Source organism: Miscanthus floridulus, chromosome 16, assembly GCF_019320115.1.
Source record: "Miscanthus floridulus cultivar M001 chromosome 16, ASM1932011v1, whole genome shotgun sequence".
Classification (NCBI taxonomy): domain Eukaryota; kingdom Viridiplantae; phylum Streptophyta; class Magnoliopsida; order Poales; family Poaceae; genus Miscanthus; species Miscanthus floridulus.
In genome coordinates, this window is record NC_089595.1 from 8,494,695 (window position 1) to 8,512,510 (window position 17,816).

Sequence of the window (17,816 nt, forward strand, 5' to 3'; positions counted from 1 at the left end):
TACCCCTCGTGTGCATATTTTGATTGTCGCGCTTGTGACATTGATTCTTCTGGTGGTTCATTTTTTTGATGGCTGGAGTGACAAACACGGGGCAAAATAAGCTGCAAACAATTAAGAAAGTTAGATTGTACGCATGACAACATCATCATATTGATGCTATGTTTGGAAACTTACAGTTCCTCCATTTATCCCCTTCTTCATAAAAGCCTTCGTTCGAGCATTAGCATTGGTGTCATTCCACATCACCATCTGTGGTTGGATTGTCTGGTCGTACTTGACCCCGTAAGTGCTGTCCTCAATAATGACATGCTCCCCGTACCAACACTGTGAACAAAATGAAGAAAACACGTAAGATCAAAAATAAACACTGTTTATAGGTGTTGGTTGTACCATATAGAACTGACCTGTAGCAGAGCCAAATTGCCCTTTAGGGTGGCTTCTTTTTGTGTGTTGTAAGTATGGCATGAGTTTAGTAAATGGGTCAAAGTGAATTGTCCCCAATTAAATTTATGAATGAGTGATACATGTTCAACAGCTTGTATATAACTATAATTGACATGGGGCTGTGTATTTGGTGCTAGAATCACACCAATTGTGAACAAGACAAATGCTCTTTTGAAGTCATCATCCGGAGTTTTTGAGTCACGAATCATGCTTTCCAAATTCCTTAACTCGAGCTTGTGGTTTGCATCGGCATACCTCTTAAACAATTCAGTTTCCACAGTTTTCTCTTCACTGGTCTTTGTTTGCTCTACATATTCGTCTACATCAGCGCCTTCAATTCCCAGTCCCATTATGTCTCTCACATCCTCTGGATAAATAGTAATATCTTGATCACATATTTTGAAACATTGGTTGCTGACTTGGTATGTTTGTGCAACGTCCTTTATCATTATTTTCCTGATACTCATCTTTGGCATACGAAGCAGCCCCCCAAATACCATATCCTTAACAGCAGCCTTGTGTTCTTCCGATAAACCACGTACGACTTTTTCAAATCTTGTAGGTGAGTGTGTTAAATGAAAAGACGCAGTCTACAGCAACCAGTTGCTCGTTGATAAGTTGCTAAAAATGTAGAGGCAACTTACACAAAAACTGGAACTGGATATGGAGATTACCTGATCGTTGTTATCACCTCGCTCTTTTGTAGTACTACCCGTGGTACCATTGGCATCTGCATCAAATTATGTGAATAAGAAATGTTAAAGTTGCCGAGAGAAGTAGTTTTTACTTTGCTGATTAACAATGAATGCTGCAATTGTAATCTGGTGATAGATTGTCACTCTGGGTTTTTATTTTTAGGGATAGCAGCAATGCAACAGCAGCCAAGGAACAGCAGCCGAGCAGTAGCAGTTTCACTATTATCAGTAGTTGATTTGGTGGTAATTTACTGTAACAAAGCAATACACACCGTGGTGAGTGTGCCATCTACCTCTTGCAATTTAGTGTCCATGTACTGTGGCTTTGACAAAGATTAGGAGTCAGTTTGCATTGTACTGTACAGGATACATTGTTTAATCTGATTACCAAATTTCATTTGAGTTTATAAACTCCAATGACAGATCAATAAAAATAAGTTTGAGTAAGGTGTGCTGGCTTTTGTAAATTGGGTAGGATAGCATCAAGTTTTTCTTGCAAGAGTTGTCACCCAATAGAGATCTTATATATTCTTCCTAATAAGCACCAAAAACACCAATAGAGATCGAGATTGCATGTGATTGCATCTTCTGATTTGTAGGACACAAGCGCTTCTACTGTAAGAGCAAATGCAATTGGTGATTTTAAACTCAAGGGAGATGGTGATGGTCACAACTCAGGGGAAATGGGGGTTTCTGGTCTTGACGAAGAGCCAACTTCACCTGGTTTGGTGTCCAAAGGATCAATCAATGAAGTTAGACGCCTTTCTGATGATGCAATTAAAGAGATGGTAGCATCATCAGGAAAGAAGCATCTATTGCCTACAGAGGTATGGTTTGTGGCTTCTTGAGTTCAAAAGGGAAATGCAAGCTTTGGAAGCAGATCACTAAGCATTTTATTACTCAATTTGTTCAGGTTGAATCTATTCTCAAGGACTTGTGGAAAAATGAAGCCAGGTTCTGCATGTTACTTTCTAACTTCCAGAAGAATACATTAAGTTAACCAGAAAAGAGAAGGGGCTGTGAAATGTTTTTGTTGAATAGTCTCCTCGTGGCACCAAATAGATTCCGCCCATCAACTAGCTCTAGTCTTGGAGTAGGTATCTCAGTCATCTAACCGGCTGAATTTTGTTCTAGAGTTGACTTAATATTTCGAGTTTGTTGTATATGGTACATATATGCTGTATCAACAGATAATAAATGTCTATTTACATTGGAATGATTTCATATGTAGCACAATAGTGATTGGTTGGAAAATAACAGGGCAAACTTACCTGTAATCTTTGCCTCATTTTGAACCCAGTTGGCGATTGCAGTCGGAGTATGGGGCTGTCCTCCATCTGCCGCTGTATCCATAGTGCCAATTCCAGACGATGGATTACTCGGCTGGCCTCTATCTTCTACCGTACCCATTGCCGGCGAGATGAAACAATAAAAAAGAGATGAGAAAGTAGAGAGAGGATGCGGTTTGTGAAGGATGCTGTAGGGTTGCTACGATTAGGAATGAGCAACTGCGATCCTACAGGAAAGAGCAACTGCGATCCTACAATTACGAAGGCCACGTTCTCCAGTGGAGAGTTTCCAAACAAGAGCACCCTACCGCTAAGCCGCGTGGCCCATGTAAGGGGAGTTAGGAGGTCCAAGCCGAGCGGCCCATGGGCGGCGTGCATGTGGTGTTGGCCGAGCCCGCCGCCGCGTGAACGTGGTGCCTGGCGAGTCCTCATTGATCACCGGCATTTCTGAACCGAGCCCGCCGCCGCGTCAATGTGTCATTTTTTTCTTTAGCACTAACAAAGACTAGTAGTTTGTTGCCACCGCTGGTCGTTGCTAGAGCTACATCCCCGATGCTTGGTCTGGAGGACAACGTTTCGCTGCTTCCGTCACCTTTTCATGGGTCTCGAGCATTAGGAGCTTGGGTGAAGCCGATCTTGAATGCATCAACGGCAAGGGAGAATAGCTCAATGGCATCGGATGGCTGGTAGATGACGCGAGCGATTCACAACGATTCTCCGCGTTCTGCGTTGCTCGCAGCTTGACAATACGTGTTGGACGCTGACCGTCTAGCTGACATGATAGGAAGTGAACCGGTCATTCTCATCTCTTGCCAGAGTGATGAAGTACTAGGCATAACATGATAGGAACTAACCCGCCACTCTCATGTGTCGTCCGAGTGGACCAATAGGCTAGCACGATAAGAAAACACAGACGATCGCTCTCATGCTTTGTCTGAGTGGACTCCTAATCTTGCACGATAGCAACTCAACCTACACTCTCTAGGGCTAGTTCGAGTGGACTAATAGGCCCAACCTGAAAGGAAGCGAACCGATCACTCTTACATGTACTCCAAGTGTACTAATAGACCTAACATGATATGAAGTGAACCGGTCATTCTCATTCCTTGCCAGAGTGATGAACCATTAGGCATAACATGATAGGAACTAAGCCGCCACTCGCACATGTCATCCGAGTGCACTAATAGGCAACATGATAGTAATTTGAACCGATGACTGTAGCCACGTGTTTTTAAAAGTGTGATCGCGAGTTTTTCTTTATTTTAAGTTCTAGCTTTTTACTAGCAATTAGTAGTTTAACTCAAAAAAATTAGCATGGATTATGTATGAGGAAAAGAATGTGGAGGGTGAAAAATAAATACAATACATAGAAATTGGATATGAATGGTGACAGCCTCCCTAGCGGCAGATATTAAAAAAAAATAAATTTTAAAATAAATGGTGGCAAAAAAAATTTATTGGCACGGGCCAGCATCAGCTAGGTCGGGCTCGACCACGGAGGGAGCCCAACCAGGCCGCGCCAGCCCGATTGGCCCAGATGACGAGTGAGAGTAGGCATTGTACAGTTTAGGAGTTCGATCCCTGGTTCTTCTCTAGTTCTTTTATGCTGCGCTCTTAGCTGCTCAGCGAGCGAGGTGGGACTAAACCGGATGCAGATGGCTGACTGCCGTATTCACGTGGCTTAGTTGGGCCACGACCACGTGATGGGTAGGCCCAGCCACCGCCCGTTCCCCCTCCTCGATTCATCGCGTGCGTGCGCAGGCCGATAGGCCCAGCAACCACGGCCGGGCGCACGTGTCAGTGACCCGGTCCCTTCCCCGCTGCGCCACATCGACCGGGCGAATCCACCACTGCCCGATTCCCACGCACGCGCCCCCCGAGGTTCCCCGCGCCCATGCATATGAAGATTAGGCACAGAGCACCACGCCGCCCCCTTTGAACCCTACAGGAGCTGCCCCGAGCCCTAGCCCGCGCACCCCCATAGCCGCCGCTCGGAGCTCTACCCGCCGCCGCCGCTAATCTCCGCCTTCACTGCGTCACCGGCGTCTAGAAGCCTCAACGACCTTCACAGTGAGGTGAGCAATCCATCGGTGCCATTTCGTGTATCTCTTATGTAGGTATTGTTGGTTTGGTTGATGGAAATCGACAAGGTTTTCAGTTGCAAATGCAGTTGTTCTCAGCCTAGTATATCTCTAATTTGAATCATGTGAGTTGACATGTTCTTCACTTTTGCTTTCAATTTAAGTATTCAGAATTCCATACACTGCAGATGCAGGAGCAAACCTAAACTCATTTCAGATAAACACATACCATACTACTCTAATCCAAAGTGTACTGCGAAAACAACTCAAACAATACATGTCTTTTCTACTACTTCAGAGAAAAGAACATTGTATAATATCATCTAAATTTTGTCAAAAAAGTAATAGGCTATGTTGTTGTACCATACAGATAAAGTAACACCCTGCTCTGCTATGTTGCTTCTTCAGTTCGGCTCCAAAGCAATAATGATGCTATACATATAATACTCATAGATGTATTGATTCTTCAGTTGAGCTGCAACAGCTGGTTGCAACTGTAGCATGAAATCATGCCTTTACAGAACTATTCCTTCAGACTTTTCTCAAATGTCGCTGATTGATGCAGGAGGAAATAAATGCCGGATCTTGATTCTTTGCTAGAGTACAATGAAATTGTTATGAAGAAATTTGGTAGTGAAATAGAAGGATATCTGTTTTATAACAAATACGCTAAGGGGAAAGGATTTAGTGTTAGGAAAATTTATTGTGAGTGGGGCAACGGCCACAATGAGAGGACCCTTTGGAAGTTTGTTTGCAGTTGTGAAGGTTTCCGCGAAGAGAAGGAGCTGAAGAGGGAGATTAAGAAGCGGAAGCCACAGAATATTACTCGTGTTGGATGCCCTGCTAAATTTGTGATTGCTTGGGATCAGAACACAGGGCAGTGGTATATGAAGGATTTCATCTATGAACACAACCATCCAATGGCGGAATGAGACCTTGCTTGTCTTCTGCGTTCACATAGAAGAATCAGTGATGAGCAAAAAGCTGATATTGTGGCGATGCAGATTTCTGGGATCCACAAACACCAAATAATGGATATTATGGAAATGCAGTATGGTGGGTATGATAAGGTTGGATTTACAACAAGGGACTTGTATAATTTTTGTCATCGCAATAAGGTGGAGACAGTTGCTGCTGGTGATGCTCAAACAGTCATCAGTTACCTGACAGAGTGTAGACGTAGGGATCCTGATTTCTTCTTCGACTACAAGACTGATGGGAAAGGGCACCTCAAAGGACTGCTCTGGTGTGATAGTCAATATCGGCTTGATTATGCAGCATTTGGTGATGTCATCGTATTTGATAGCATGTACAAAACGAATCGGTACAACCTGCCCCTTGTTCCTTTTGTTGGGGTGAATCGCCATGGCAGCATAATTCTTTTTGCATGTGGAATTCTTTCCCAGGAGACAATTGAGTCATATGTGTGGATTCTTAGGACATTCTCTGATGCCATGGTTCAGAAGCATCCTGTTTTCGTGATCACTAATGAAGACCTTGCTATGCAGAGAGCAATCGGGCTAGTGTGGCCGAATTCATCGCATAGGCTCATATGGCATATTGAGTAGAACATTGTGCGTAATCTTCACGATGATGGTGTGAAGGCTGATTTTAGGTATTTCCTTTATGATTGTTGCTCCATAGTAGAGATTGAGAGGAAATGGCTGGAATTCTTGGATAAGCATAACGTTACAGATAAGGAGTCATGGCTGTATCAGATGTATGAGAGGAGGGAAATCTGGTGTGCTGCGTACCATGCTGATAAGTGCTATTTAGGACTAAGGAGCAACCAGCGGAGTGAGAGCCTAAACTCTAGGCTTTAGGTAAATCTAGATTGTAAAATGACATTGTTCGAGCTGGTTGAGCACTTTGGCCACTGCCTTTCGTGGCTGCGCAGTAATGAAGCGAATCTGGACTTTGAAGCAGCGAATTCTTTGCCATGCTTAGAACCAGATGCTTCAATTATTGAGAAAGAGGCTGTGAAATCGTTCACACCAAGAATTTTTGCCACGGTGCAGTTCAGCATAAAAGCAGCCAAAAAGTGTTTTGCGAGAGAGATTCTAGATGACTATGATGCGATTAAGTATATTGTTGGCAGGGAGGATAAAGGAGATAGAGAGTACCATGTGGAATGTGAGATATGTGTTGATGAAGGCAATTTGAAGGGAATTTCTTGTTCTTGTCTTAAGTTGCAGTCCCTTGGAACCCCCTGCTCACACATCTTCTTTGTATTGGGATATCGCAAAGAACGCATGCTTCCAGGCTGCTGTGTTTTGAAAAGATGGACAAGGGGGGCCAAGAGTGCATTTCCTCCTATAAGGAAGAGCACCATGTATGACTATTCTGATAGCCTACAGAGGTACCATGAGCTACGCAATATCAGTCACACTGCATCCTTTGTAGCATCTCGTTCACTTGAAGCATATGAGCGGCTAAAACGTGTTCTGCATGAGGAAGCTGCTATGATCCTGTGAAACAGAGGAGAGAACGGAGACAAGAGGTATGGTCCAGTGCTGCCGCAATGCCTGGATGTTGATTCTGCAGAGTCCAGAAATGTCTTGGATCCCATGCATGTTCCTGGCAGAGGGGCCCCGAAGAAAAATTTGAAGTCAGTTTCAAATAAGAAGAGATCTAAGGTGAAATGTACCCTGTGTAAGGGTGAGGGTCACAATCGGCGAACATGCTCCATGAGAGAAGAGGTAGTTAAGAGTAATGTTCATCAAAGTTAACAACTGCATGTCTGTGAGGATTGTCTAGCTATGGCTAATGTTACTCTTCATTTGTAGGAAACAAAGCTCCCTGAAGATGTGCTGGATATATGATTTGCCAAGGATCCGCTTGTTGTTGCACAATAGGTACGCTACTACATAACTCATTTAAAGTGATACACAATATGGTGCTTTCAAACTGCAAATTTACCTTGATAGGGTAGCAGCTACTCATCATCCATGCCAAAGCTCAGAATGCTGGGTTGCTTATTGGCTCCAAAACTACTTCTAGTTCCATATATTGGTATGGCTATTAGTCAGGAGTCACTGGAGTCAGGAGCATTGTCTATCGTACCAGTTCCAATCTCTAGCTGTAGCATATCAGTCAGTTAAGCATTTCTTCTGTGTCAAATACCTTTGGCCTAACCCTATTCTATACATTGCTACTTTACTATTGTGTTACAAACGTAATTCAAAGAATGATAGAATAGAACTGACCCTGTGGTGGCTTCTCTCAGGCATACACTGAGATGATAGCAGAAAGAAGAAGAAAGGTAGCTAGTGGAGCTGAAGATACCTATGGGATGGAGAAACTCCAGTGAGGATCTCCGGCACCGCTGCTGTAGAGTGCAGAACTCTATTGTTTCTAGTATTTCCTTGCTGAGAGTGATAGTTACAAATGACCGTAGGCTGTGGCACATAGCACGATTTGTCTGTAAATGTATTCGCCAGAAATTGCAATTACATCATGGAATCATGCTGCTTGGTTTGTTCATATCGTCAGCTTTGTGTTCTTGTTGATGTGTTGCTGATCCGGGCCAATTTGACCTAGCCAGCTGTAACGGGGCTCAGTTCCAGTGATGTGATGGAAGCTGATAGATTCTTGTTGGTATGGTAGGTTTGTAAGGAGCTAAAATTATTATCTGTCTAAACTACTTACTGCAATTAGTGCATTATCATTTAGTTCTGAAGGAGTATGTCTGGTTTCATGATCAAAGGATTGCACTGTCATATTTCTGATGGTAAGTATGGTTTCCGTACTGAATTATTATCTGTCATGTATTTGAATTCAGTGACTGTCTTTTTCCCTACCTTATTAACTTTGCTAGGAAATGCATGGTTTTGGTATGTGATGCTTCTAACAAGGCAATATCGTATCCCTGCTTGGTGTTGGCTTGCTGCAGACCATTACCGCACAGCAGGAGGAGAACGGTGCTGGCAGGACACCACATCGCGAAGAGGCCATGTGGGCAGAGGAACTATGCAGAGGCGCTGAGCAGGAATGATATCAAGGCAATCGTCTTCACTGGTAAGTCACCAAAATAAGTTTCTTGTCAAGTGTCCTATGCTAGTGCCGTGTTTCTAGTGTTTTTCTTGTTGCACAGGTGCCAAAGGAAGGTTCTACGGTGGATTCGATATATCTGCATTTGGAAATAAGCCAAGTAAGAATGACAGTTCAGTACCAAGTGTGTTCTGGCCCCTTCCACTCTTGAATAACTAAATATTTTACATGTCATCAGAAAATGAGAAGCCTGGATCCATGTCTATTGATTTCTTGACTGACATAGTGGAAGGTAATTTATCATGCTCTTGCTCTTGCTCTAAACACGCATATTGGTAAGCAAGTATTTTCCATTATTGAGTCATTGATTGTTTGTTGCTGCCAGATGCTCACAAACCGTCAGTGGCTGCTATAGATGGCATTGGTCTAGGAGGTGGATTGGAGCTTGCTATGGTATATGCCTAAGTTGTTTTTCATCATGTCATGCTTCAGATTTCTTTTTTTTTATTCAAATACTTGGCTATTTGTTATACATCGAAAACTCTTTCTGTCCAGGTTTGCCATGCTCGCATTTCAACACTGTCAGCTCAATTAGGACTACCTGAACTTCAGCTTGGAATCATTCCTGGAATGGGAGGTATTCTCAACCCCCTACATATACTACATATACTCTCACAAATGCCCCAATATTTTCTCAAACTCCAAATACAGTTTCCATACAGCAGGAATTGGGAAGTACAAAGAAAAATAGTTTGCTACCAAAAGTTCGGCTGAAGTACTCCTGCTCTAACTATAATAATTATTTAAAAGGTCATGTTCTGGACATATTACTGCTAATCATACTGCTAACCATTGCTGAACATATTAACCATTCAAGATACCAAAATATTTACCCACAAACAATAGTTACTGTAACATAGTTAGGATTCAAAGTTCTAAATAATTACATTTTGTCAACTTTTGTAATAAGATAAGATAATGCCCAGAGGTGTGTTCCTTGATTTTTTTTCCATTTTTTGTGTTGAAGGTCTTAACTTTTTGCAGGGACTCAACGTCTTCCCCGTCTTGTTGGCCTTCCAAAAGCCCTTGAGATGATGTTGGTAAGCTTGAATTGTATTAATATAAGTTGCAGTGATGGTCATAACACAAACCTACATAGACTGTTGTTGACTGAGTACTGGTGTATTCTCCTAATAGTTGTCAAAGACTATAAAAGGCACGGGGCACAAGAAATCGGCTTAGTTGATGCTGTTACTTCAGCTAATGAATTGGTCAACGCTGCCTGTTCCTGGGCTCTAGAAATTGTTGAAAAGAAGAAACCATGGTTCAGAAGTATCCACAGGACTGATAAACTTCCAGATCTTGCGGAAGTGAAGGATGTTATGAAATTTGCAAGAGTTCAAGCTAAAATGAAGGCTGCTAATGTTCAGCATCCCATAGTTTGCATTAACGATTGTGTATTTTCCTTTGCCAGTTCAACTTAGTGACCTGTAATTATTAACACTTTGGGGGAATTTCAAATCAACTTTGTAAGCTGATCCGTTGCTCTTTCCATCCTTCTTCATGCCTACTTGCTTGCTATAATACCTTTTCTATAAATCACCGTTTCCTTAGATCCAATTTGACCCAGCCAGGCCAAAGGCTGATTTCTCATTGGCAGGAACTGGAGCTACTACTACTCCACAGCCAATGAATTTAGAAAAGAATGATGATGCCGGAAATAGTGTGCCACTGCCAGTTGTGTACAATGGGACATCGCATATAGAAGGAAGGGGCGGTATCAGAGATTGAACCTCTTGATAATTTCTACCCTCTTGAAGCTATTTGTTCCTCAACCATTGAACCTGTTGAGGATTCGTTCCCTCTTCAAGCTAGTTATTCCTCAACCAAACCTATTGTAGGGAGTAAATTGTCACCCTCTTGCATTTCTTGTGAAGTATGCTCCTCCAGTGAGCTTAGTTGTCAAGGCAAGTCAGACAGTGATTCCAGTGCAGCAATTGACTTGGAAAACTCTAATGTTGGAGAGACTACACTTGGAGCTTTTTTGTTGAAAGGTAGCAGTTGCACTCCAACTCTTGATTTGTTGCAAGGATTTTATTCCTTTGATCACCAGAATATTGAATGTGACCCAGCCAGCAGTCAGGCAGTTAATACACTAGTCCCTCTCTACTTTGGAGGCTCAATACTTGCAAGTTCACCAGGTCAATATTTTGGTGAACTTTAGAGATTCTTTTTCAGTACCCACTCGCATTGAAAGCAAATGACACCTACATCGGCCAGAGCACAGATCATAGTACATTCAGTTACCAAGTCATCTAGTCAGAACATTCTAATTAGAAGTAAAATAGACAAAGGACAAGCCACTGCAATTTACTTTTCGGAAAAAATATCATCTTGCACAATCACAGTAACATGCATTCAGTTTTCAGAAAAGCAGCAGCTTGCAACACTAATAGACCAAGTGTCCAAATAAAAGACCAAGAACAAGTGCATTCAGTTTTCAGAAAAGTAGCAGCTTGCAACACTAATAGAACAAGTGTCCAATCGACCAAGAACAAGTGACCAAGTAAAAGACCAAACTCCAACTATCCAATAGCTAAGAAGCATGTTTGTTCATCGCATGAGACATGTCGTCTTGTTGAGCTTCCTCATCAGCGCGTCGTTTCTTCATCACAGGAGACGTGTCGTCTTGTTGAGCTTCCTCATCAGCGCTGCCCGATAGACGGTCCTCCTCATAAGGCTGCCATGGATGGCCTTCGTCATCAGGCTGCCATGGACGGCCGTCCTCATCATAAAATCCAACTCCGTTCACTATGTACAGATGACAAATCTTTGTCCTTTCATGAGCATGTGCATCCACCATTTTGTCTACATCTTCTTGTCTGTCAATCTTTACCAATGCAGTTGATGGCTCACTCCCATGAACAGGACTCAGGTAGTACAACTGTGCGTCTCCTTTGTATCCAAAATAAGCTGTCAAATGCTGTGACAGAATGTAATACTCAACGGTGGCTGGCTCTGTAATTGCAAACTCGGTCAATTGTTCTAGACTGTCGTAGTACTTCTGTAGATCCAAATAAATTTCCTTCACGGAGTGAATCTTAAAGCGCATTACCACATGCTGCATGTATAGATTAGACGAATAAGAATCATTTCAGATCAACGAGTAACCAAAATTATATGAAAAATTCATATACCAGGCCACACTCGTTATTAGTTATTACACACATGTATCTCCGTGGTATACATATCATATCTTCTACCTGAAAGTGCAAACAAGGGGGCGTTCAGATGGTTATATATATAATATAAATTAAAAGAGTACCGTAGTTACCTCTATATTCATGTTGGCACGGACCTCCTCTCATTGGATGAAGGACTCAATGAGGGTCTTCATCTTTAAGCGCTCATTCTCCAACGTTGCCAATTGTGCCCTTGCCTGCTCAATCATGGACTCAAAGCGTTGTTTCTCGTTCTTTATATTGGCATCATTTTCTTCACGGGCCTTTTGTAAGAAACAAGAATAAGTGGCATGCTAAATTCAAACCCTTTTAAAACTACATCTAGTAGACTAAAAAGTATGCTACATCAAAGTACGAAATCATGTTATGCTTGTACAAGTGTTGTATTAACATGAAAAAAAAGAAAATGGATAGTGATTAATGCTACTCTACCTGTTAACCAAGATAAAAGAATAATGCAGAACAGTGAACACACTTAAACATTACCTTTTGTAAGTGAAAGTGCAGTTGCCCCCTATGTGGGTTTTGGTGTATTGATGACATCCAAATTAGGGACTAATATGATCTTAATGAGATATGTCGTAGCTATTAGTCCCGTGAAAGAATCAAAGAGTTGATAAAGATGAAATGGTATCTGTCGGTATAGAAAGTGACCAACTAGTGAATATTTGTAGTTTTGCTTTACGTTGTGATCGGAGGTGGCCTAGCACTCAATGACACAGGATTTAGACTGGTTCGGACAACGTGCCCTATGTCCAGTGTGGGTCTGTTGGTAACTTTATTCCTGAGCCTAGGTGCTCGAAGTCTGTAGTGGGGTTACAAACGAGAAGGAGAAAGGAGGGGTGTACGAGAGGCCCGGTCTGGTCCGACCGGAAGGGCCGAGGGCGACCGGAACTCCGCTATGAGCTAGGTGTTCAAGTGTGTGCTTGAGGGGTTTCTCAGCTATCGATCTAGTGAGCCTGAGCTTGAAGAAGTGGACCTCTGGAAAATCGATCCCCCTTTGTTGGAGGGAGCGCATCCCCTTTTATAGATAAAGGGGATGGCTTTACAGGTGAGAGGGAGAGAGTTTCTAAGTCTTGTTGTCCACGCCGAGTGAGGGTAATGATGATGGTTGGCACGCATAACACTATTGATGTCGTTGTAGAATGTCAGGTGCACATGGGGGTCGCGTTGGCTTCTTCAGGAAGGGTGGACGTCGGTACTTGTGAAATGCTGTCAGTATATGAGGAGCCCCACCACGTGTACCAGGTATGGTGAATCCTGGTGCCCACTATCGATACCCAGAGGCATGTGGGGGACCTTTTTGCCATATGGGAGCCCCAACGGCGCCTACAATACTGTAGACATAAATGTTGGCGCCTACAATACTGTAGGCACAGATGTCGAAACCTCCCATACTGCTTGTGTCAGGTCGGTTGTGGAGCACTGTTCCTGTAGGTGTACAGGTTATGGTCCCGGTACCGTGTTTTGACTTTGTGCGCTGCTTTCTCCGTTCGCCCCTGGTCCCTTCCGAGTGGGAATCCCCGGTCGGATGGCTCCAGTCGGTACTGGCCGTGCCAGTCGGAGAAGAGCAGTAAGCAGCTTCCTACGAGCCCCCGGTCGGAGACGTGGGGTCAGAGTAGGAAGCAGCGTTTTGGGCCAGGCCTTCCGATCGGGGAGTCCACTCGGAGGCGGCCGATGCCCGAGGCGAGCGCTCCGGTCGGAGAGGTGGGCCGAAGAATTTGTCGAGCGGGCGTTCGTTCTTTCGGTGGACCTTCCGGTCGGCGACCGGTCTGTCCCCCTGGCCCGTTGTTTTTTAGACCTTTTGGGCCGGCCCATGAGCTACAGGTTGTTCTCCTGGGCCGAGCCCGGGCGTCGAAGCCGGTCCCCAAGGGACCCCAGGTTTATGAACCCAACAGGAGCCCCCGAGCCCCCGGGTGATTTGAGCTGAATCGTCGAGGGGATTTTTGTCTTGCTACCGGGTGTGCGCGAGCGCACCCGCAGGTGTAGCCCCCGAGCCCCCAGGCAGTTCGGGTAGAACTGGCTGGGGGGTTTTCTGCGTTGTGTCGGTGGGTGTGCACGAGCGCACCCACGGGTGTAGCCCCTGAGCCCCCGGGCGGTTCGGGTAGAACTGGCTGGGGGGCGTTATCTTAGCGGGCGTGTATGTATGTTTAGTTTTGAGATGTTTTGTTTAATCAAGGTGTTGTTGCGTAGCCGAGGCATTTTTTAGGTGCAGGGTTTGAGGCAAATCTTTCTAATCTCGGCGTCAGTGCGTGCCGTTGATCGGGTGAGAAGGTTAGTTCGGAGAAACCGCTGGCGTCGGTGCGTGCCACGGACGGTGATGGTTCAGTCGTGTCAAAGCTTACTGATCTTAGGCGTCAATGCACGCTGTGGGATCGAGCGAGGTAGGACCCAGGCATCGATGCGTGCCGTGGATCGCGGGAGTTAGTTTAGTTAGTTCAGGAATCGGACGAGTCAAAGCTCATGGACCCTGAGTGAAGCCGTTACGCGAGTTTAGGAGTCGCGGTCCCAGGTCTTGTTGGAGCGTAGTGAAGCCGTCTGAAGCCGTTATGCGAGTTTAGGAGTCACAGTCCCAGGAGCCGTAGCCGGATGTCAAAGATCCTATTGACGCGAATTCGGGGTCACGGTCCCAAGATTTTTTGGAGCGCAGTGAAGCCGTCTGAAGCCAAAGCGTAGTTAGTTGGTTAAAGATCGGACGAGGCGATGCTCGCGGACCCTGGCGTCGGTGCGCGCCGCGGGATCGGGCGAGTCGGAGTCGTGGATCTGGCGAGTTCGAGGTCGCCGTCCTTTGGCATTTATCTTGAGCCCCCGAGCCCTATCGGGCCTTCGTGGGGATCGATGTGAGTATTGTGCGTTACCCCATCCTTGTTCCTCACGACCGGAGGGGCTGAGTTTCATCGCCTGTCCTGATCGCTCGGGCTCGAAGACTAGCTCGGTGAGTTCGCTAACAGGTGTGATCGAGTGAAATCCGGGTCCGTCGTTCGTGACGGGGTCGGCATAGCCCTCTTATGACATTCCTATCGATGCAGGACCCACAGGATACCCCGCAAAGGAGAGAGAAGATCCAGTCCAACTAGGATTCTTCCCATGTAATCTTAGTAGTAGTACTATTTAGTAATCCTACTAGGAACTCTCATTGTAAACCGACTAGGACCCTGACCTCCTGACTATATAAAGGAGGGCAGGGCTCCTGGGGAAAGGGAGACAGAGAACAGAACAGCAATTGTACAACACAACACTTCACAATCAATCCAACGCAAAGGCTAACGCCGATTGGACGTAGGGTTATTACTCGATCTACGATCAAGGGCCTGAACCAGGATAAATCGACTGTCTCTTGCGTTAACCATCGAGTTCAGCATATGCCGAAGCCCGAACATACTGCCCTGGGTACCCCCGTGGTAGGCTATCGGTGGTAAAACATCGACAGCTAGTGCACCAGGTAGGGGCTTTCGGCGAATTTGCATCCGAGAGCTCGATGGACCTCAACAACATGATCTTCTCAATGGGATCCACTTTCATCTTCGGCTCATGGATATGCGAGGCAGACAACAATGGCAAGCTCCAAAGTCATCTCCTCGAAGATTCGAAACACCATGAAGACGATTCTATTACGACGACCACGACAGATCAAATCTCCGGAGGATTCGCGCAGCTCATAGTGTCTGATTCAACTCAGGTTCTGTAGCTTTGCGCATCCGACTCGAATTCAAGCTCCGCATTCGAGTTGGAGTCTTATCCGAGTCCTTTCGGGAAACCAAGTTCTTTTCCGATGGGACTTAAAAACGTGGCCTTGACCTATCAAGAATACAACTCGGAGTACGCGCAGAATCCCTTCAAGAAGTCAGATCTTCCTCCACTTGGACTCCTAAACATGGCAACATCTTATCAGGGACAGTTCGAAAGATCCTTCAATCCAATGCTTGGGATACCACTGACAGGAGCCTAGGAGGGTCTCGTGCTAATGATAACATCGCAAGACTGTATCATCCACTGGCCAGGTTCCATTCCTGAAGATAGCAGAACCCAACTAGTCGGCACAACAATAGCTATTCTACCTTACCAAGAAGGAGACTCGATCTGCGACATCGAAGCATCTACTAAAGTCATCAGCAACTCCGACAGTATGAAAACTAACACCAATAACAGAACGGCTCACGCATGGGAAGTACTCATGGTTTGACATCCTCGGTCACCATCAAATCCCCCAGAAGCAACCGATGTTAGGTCATCGGATGAATCAGAATCCAACATATCACCCTTTGCCCAGGGCGACGGTGGAGAAACAGAGAGTCAGAAACAAGCTAGAGAAAGGAAAAACAAGTTGAAGCAAGGGCGCCAACACCGTGCTAGGCAGCGCAGGGAAGCCTGGATCAGATACGAGTCAGATTTGGCTGAATACGACAGAAGAAAATCACAACGAGAAGTCGAAGGAAGACGCACGGCAAATACGCCTTACGATAAGATTCGAGAAGCATTAGAAGAACTCAGGGCAACTTCATATCCCGGTGAGAAGTATGAACAGCTCCAAGACTTGCTCCGGTCGACGATCCCGAGAACACATGAAGAGAGAGCCCAATCAAGACTACCCGCCAGATCAACAACCCATAGGCAAGAAGATCAAAATCAAAGGAAGTCTGCTTTCGAAAGACTTGGGCCAGGTGGAAGCCATAACGGAGAAAGTAGGAAGGAACATAATCAAGGCCACCAATTTGAACAACCAAGAAAGACTAGGAGTAGGGTGCCTACCCAGACAGCCTCGCATAACTATTCCCATCAAAACAACAGTTGGCCAGAAGGAGGTGCCGAATCCGAATTCAAAGAAGCCGAAACGCACGACAGATTCCCCTGTTTCACGAACAGGCTTGCATCAGTACGATTACCTCACAAGTTCAAACCGTCTAACCACTCCAAGTATGAAGGCAAAATTGAACCAAGGCAATGGCTTAGAATATATTCACAATCAATTGAACTAGCCAGAGGAGACGATGATATCAAAACCCTGTTCTTTCCCATGGCACTAGAAACTATGCCCCTCCAATGGTTCGATAAATTGAACCCAGGATCGATCAGAAATTGGGAGGACTTGCAAAGAGCTTTTTGTGAAAATTTCGCGGGTATCATCACACACCCGATCACTCATGCAGAACTGAAAGGACTCAAGCAAAAGGGAGGCAAAAGTCTCAGAAATTACTATCGATGATTCGGCGAACTACGGACTCAAGTGCACGACATCATGGAATCATGGCTAGGTGGCAATTTCAAGACTTCTGCAAAGAAAATCCGAGAAACAATGAAGAATTCAGACGAATAGTAGAAAAGATGATTACTGCAGAAGAAAAAACACGAGAGAGGTTCCCGGATAGAAGCAATCAGGACAACCCGGACAAGCAAAATCATCGAAATAGCAGACATCAAGAAAGAAAACGTAGACCAGGCAATACCGTGGCGATGGCCGACAAATCAAAGAAATTTTCCAAACCCAGAAGATATGATGACATTGAAAACATACGTTGCCCATTGCATCCCAATGGGAGACACACCATCGGAAATTGCTACACTTTCAATGATCGATACACAAGAAAGGATAGTAAGGAGAACACCAAAGAGGACAATCAGAAAAAAGACGAAGACAACCACGAGGATAAAGGATTCCAAAAACCCAGGGGAACAGTAGCAGTGATCTTCTCAGGGGCTCCAGATTGCAGAAGCAAACATCAAGAAAAACTAGCACTACAGACTATCATGACAGCAGAACCGGCTACACCAAGATATCTCAATTGGTCACAATATCCAATCCAATTTTCAAGAGAAGACCAATGGACTAGCGTGGGGAACACAGGCCATTACCCACTAGTTCTAGACCCAACTATTGCCGATATGACCGTCACCAAAGTACTAATCGACAGGGGAGCTGGACTCAACATCATCTTTTCAGAAAACACTAAGGAAGATGGGACTACAACTCGCCGGGATGATCACACCAACAAGCACACCTTTTTATGGAATAGTGCTCGGCAAAGCAGCCATGCCGCTCGGACAAATTACTCTACCAGTCACTTTTGGAACACCCTC

At 44.9% G+C, this 17,816-nt stretch overlaps 2 protein-coding genes across 2 annotated transcripts; both read left to right on the top strand.

The window, feature by feature from the left end:
* Positions 1 to 5,084: 5,084 nt before the first annotated feature.
* On the top strand, positions 5,085 to 5,441 carry LOC136510226 (protein FAR1-RELATED SEQUENCE 5-like). Its single transcript, XM_066504754.1, has one exon. It carries the CDS (start codon positions 5,085 to 5,087, stop codon positions 5,439 to 5,441), a length of 357 nt encoding a protein of 118 aa, XP_066360851.1.
* A 66-nt stretch (positions 5,442 to 5,507) lies between these two features.
* On the top strand, positions 5,508 to 6,077 carry LOC136514298 (protein FAR1-RELATED SEQUENCE 5-like). Its single transcript, XM_066508283.1, has one exon. It carries the CDS (start codon positions 5,508 to 5,510, stop codon positions 6,075 to 6,077), a length of 570 nt encoding a protein of 189 aa, XP_066364380.1.
* Positions 6,078 to 17,816: the final 11,739 nt, after the last annotated feature.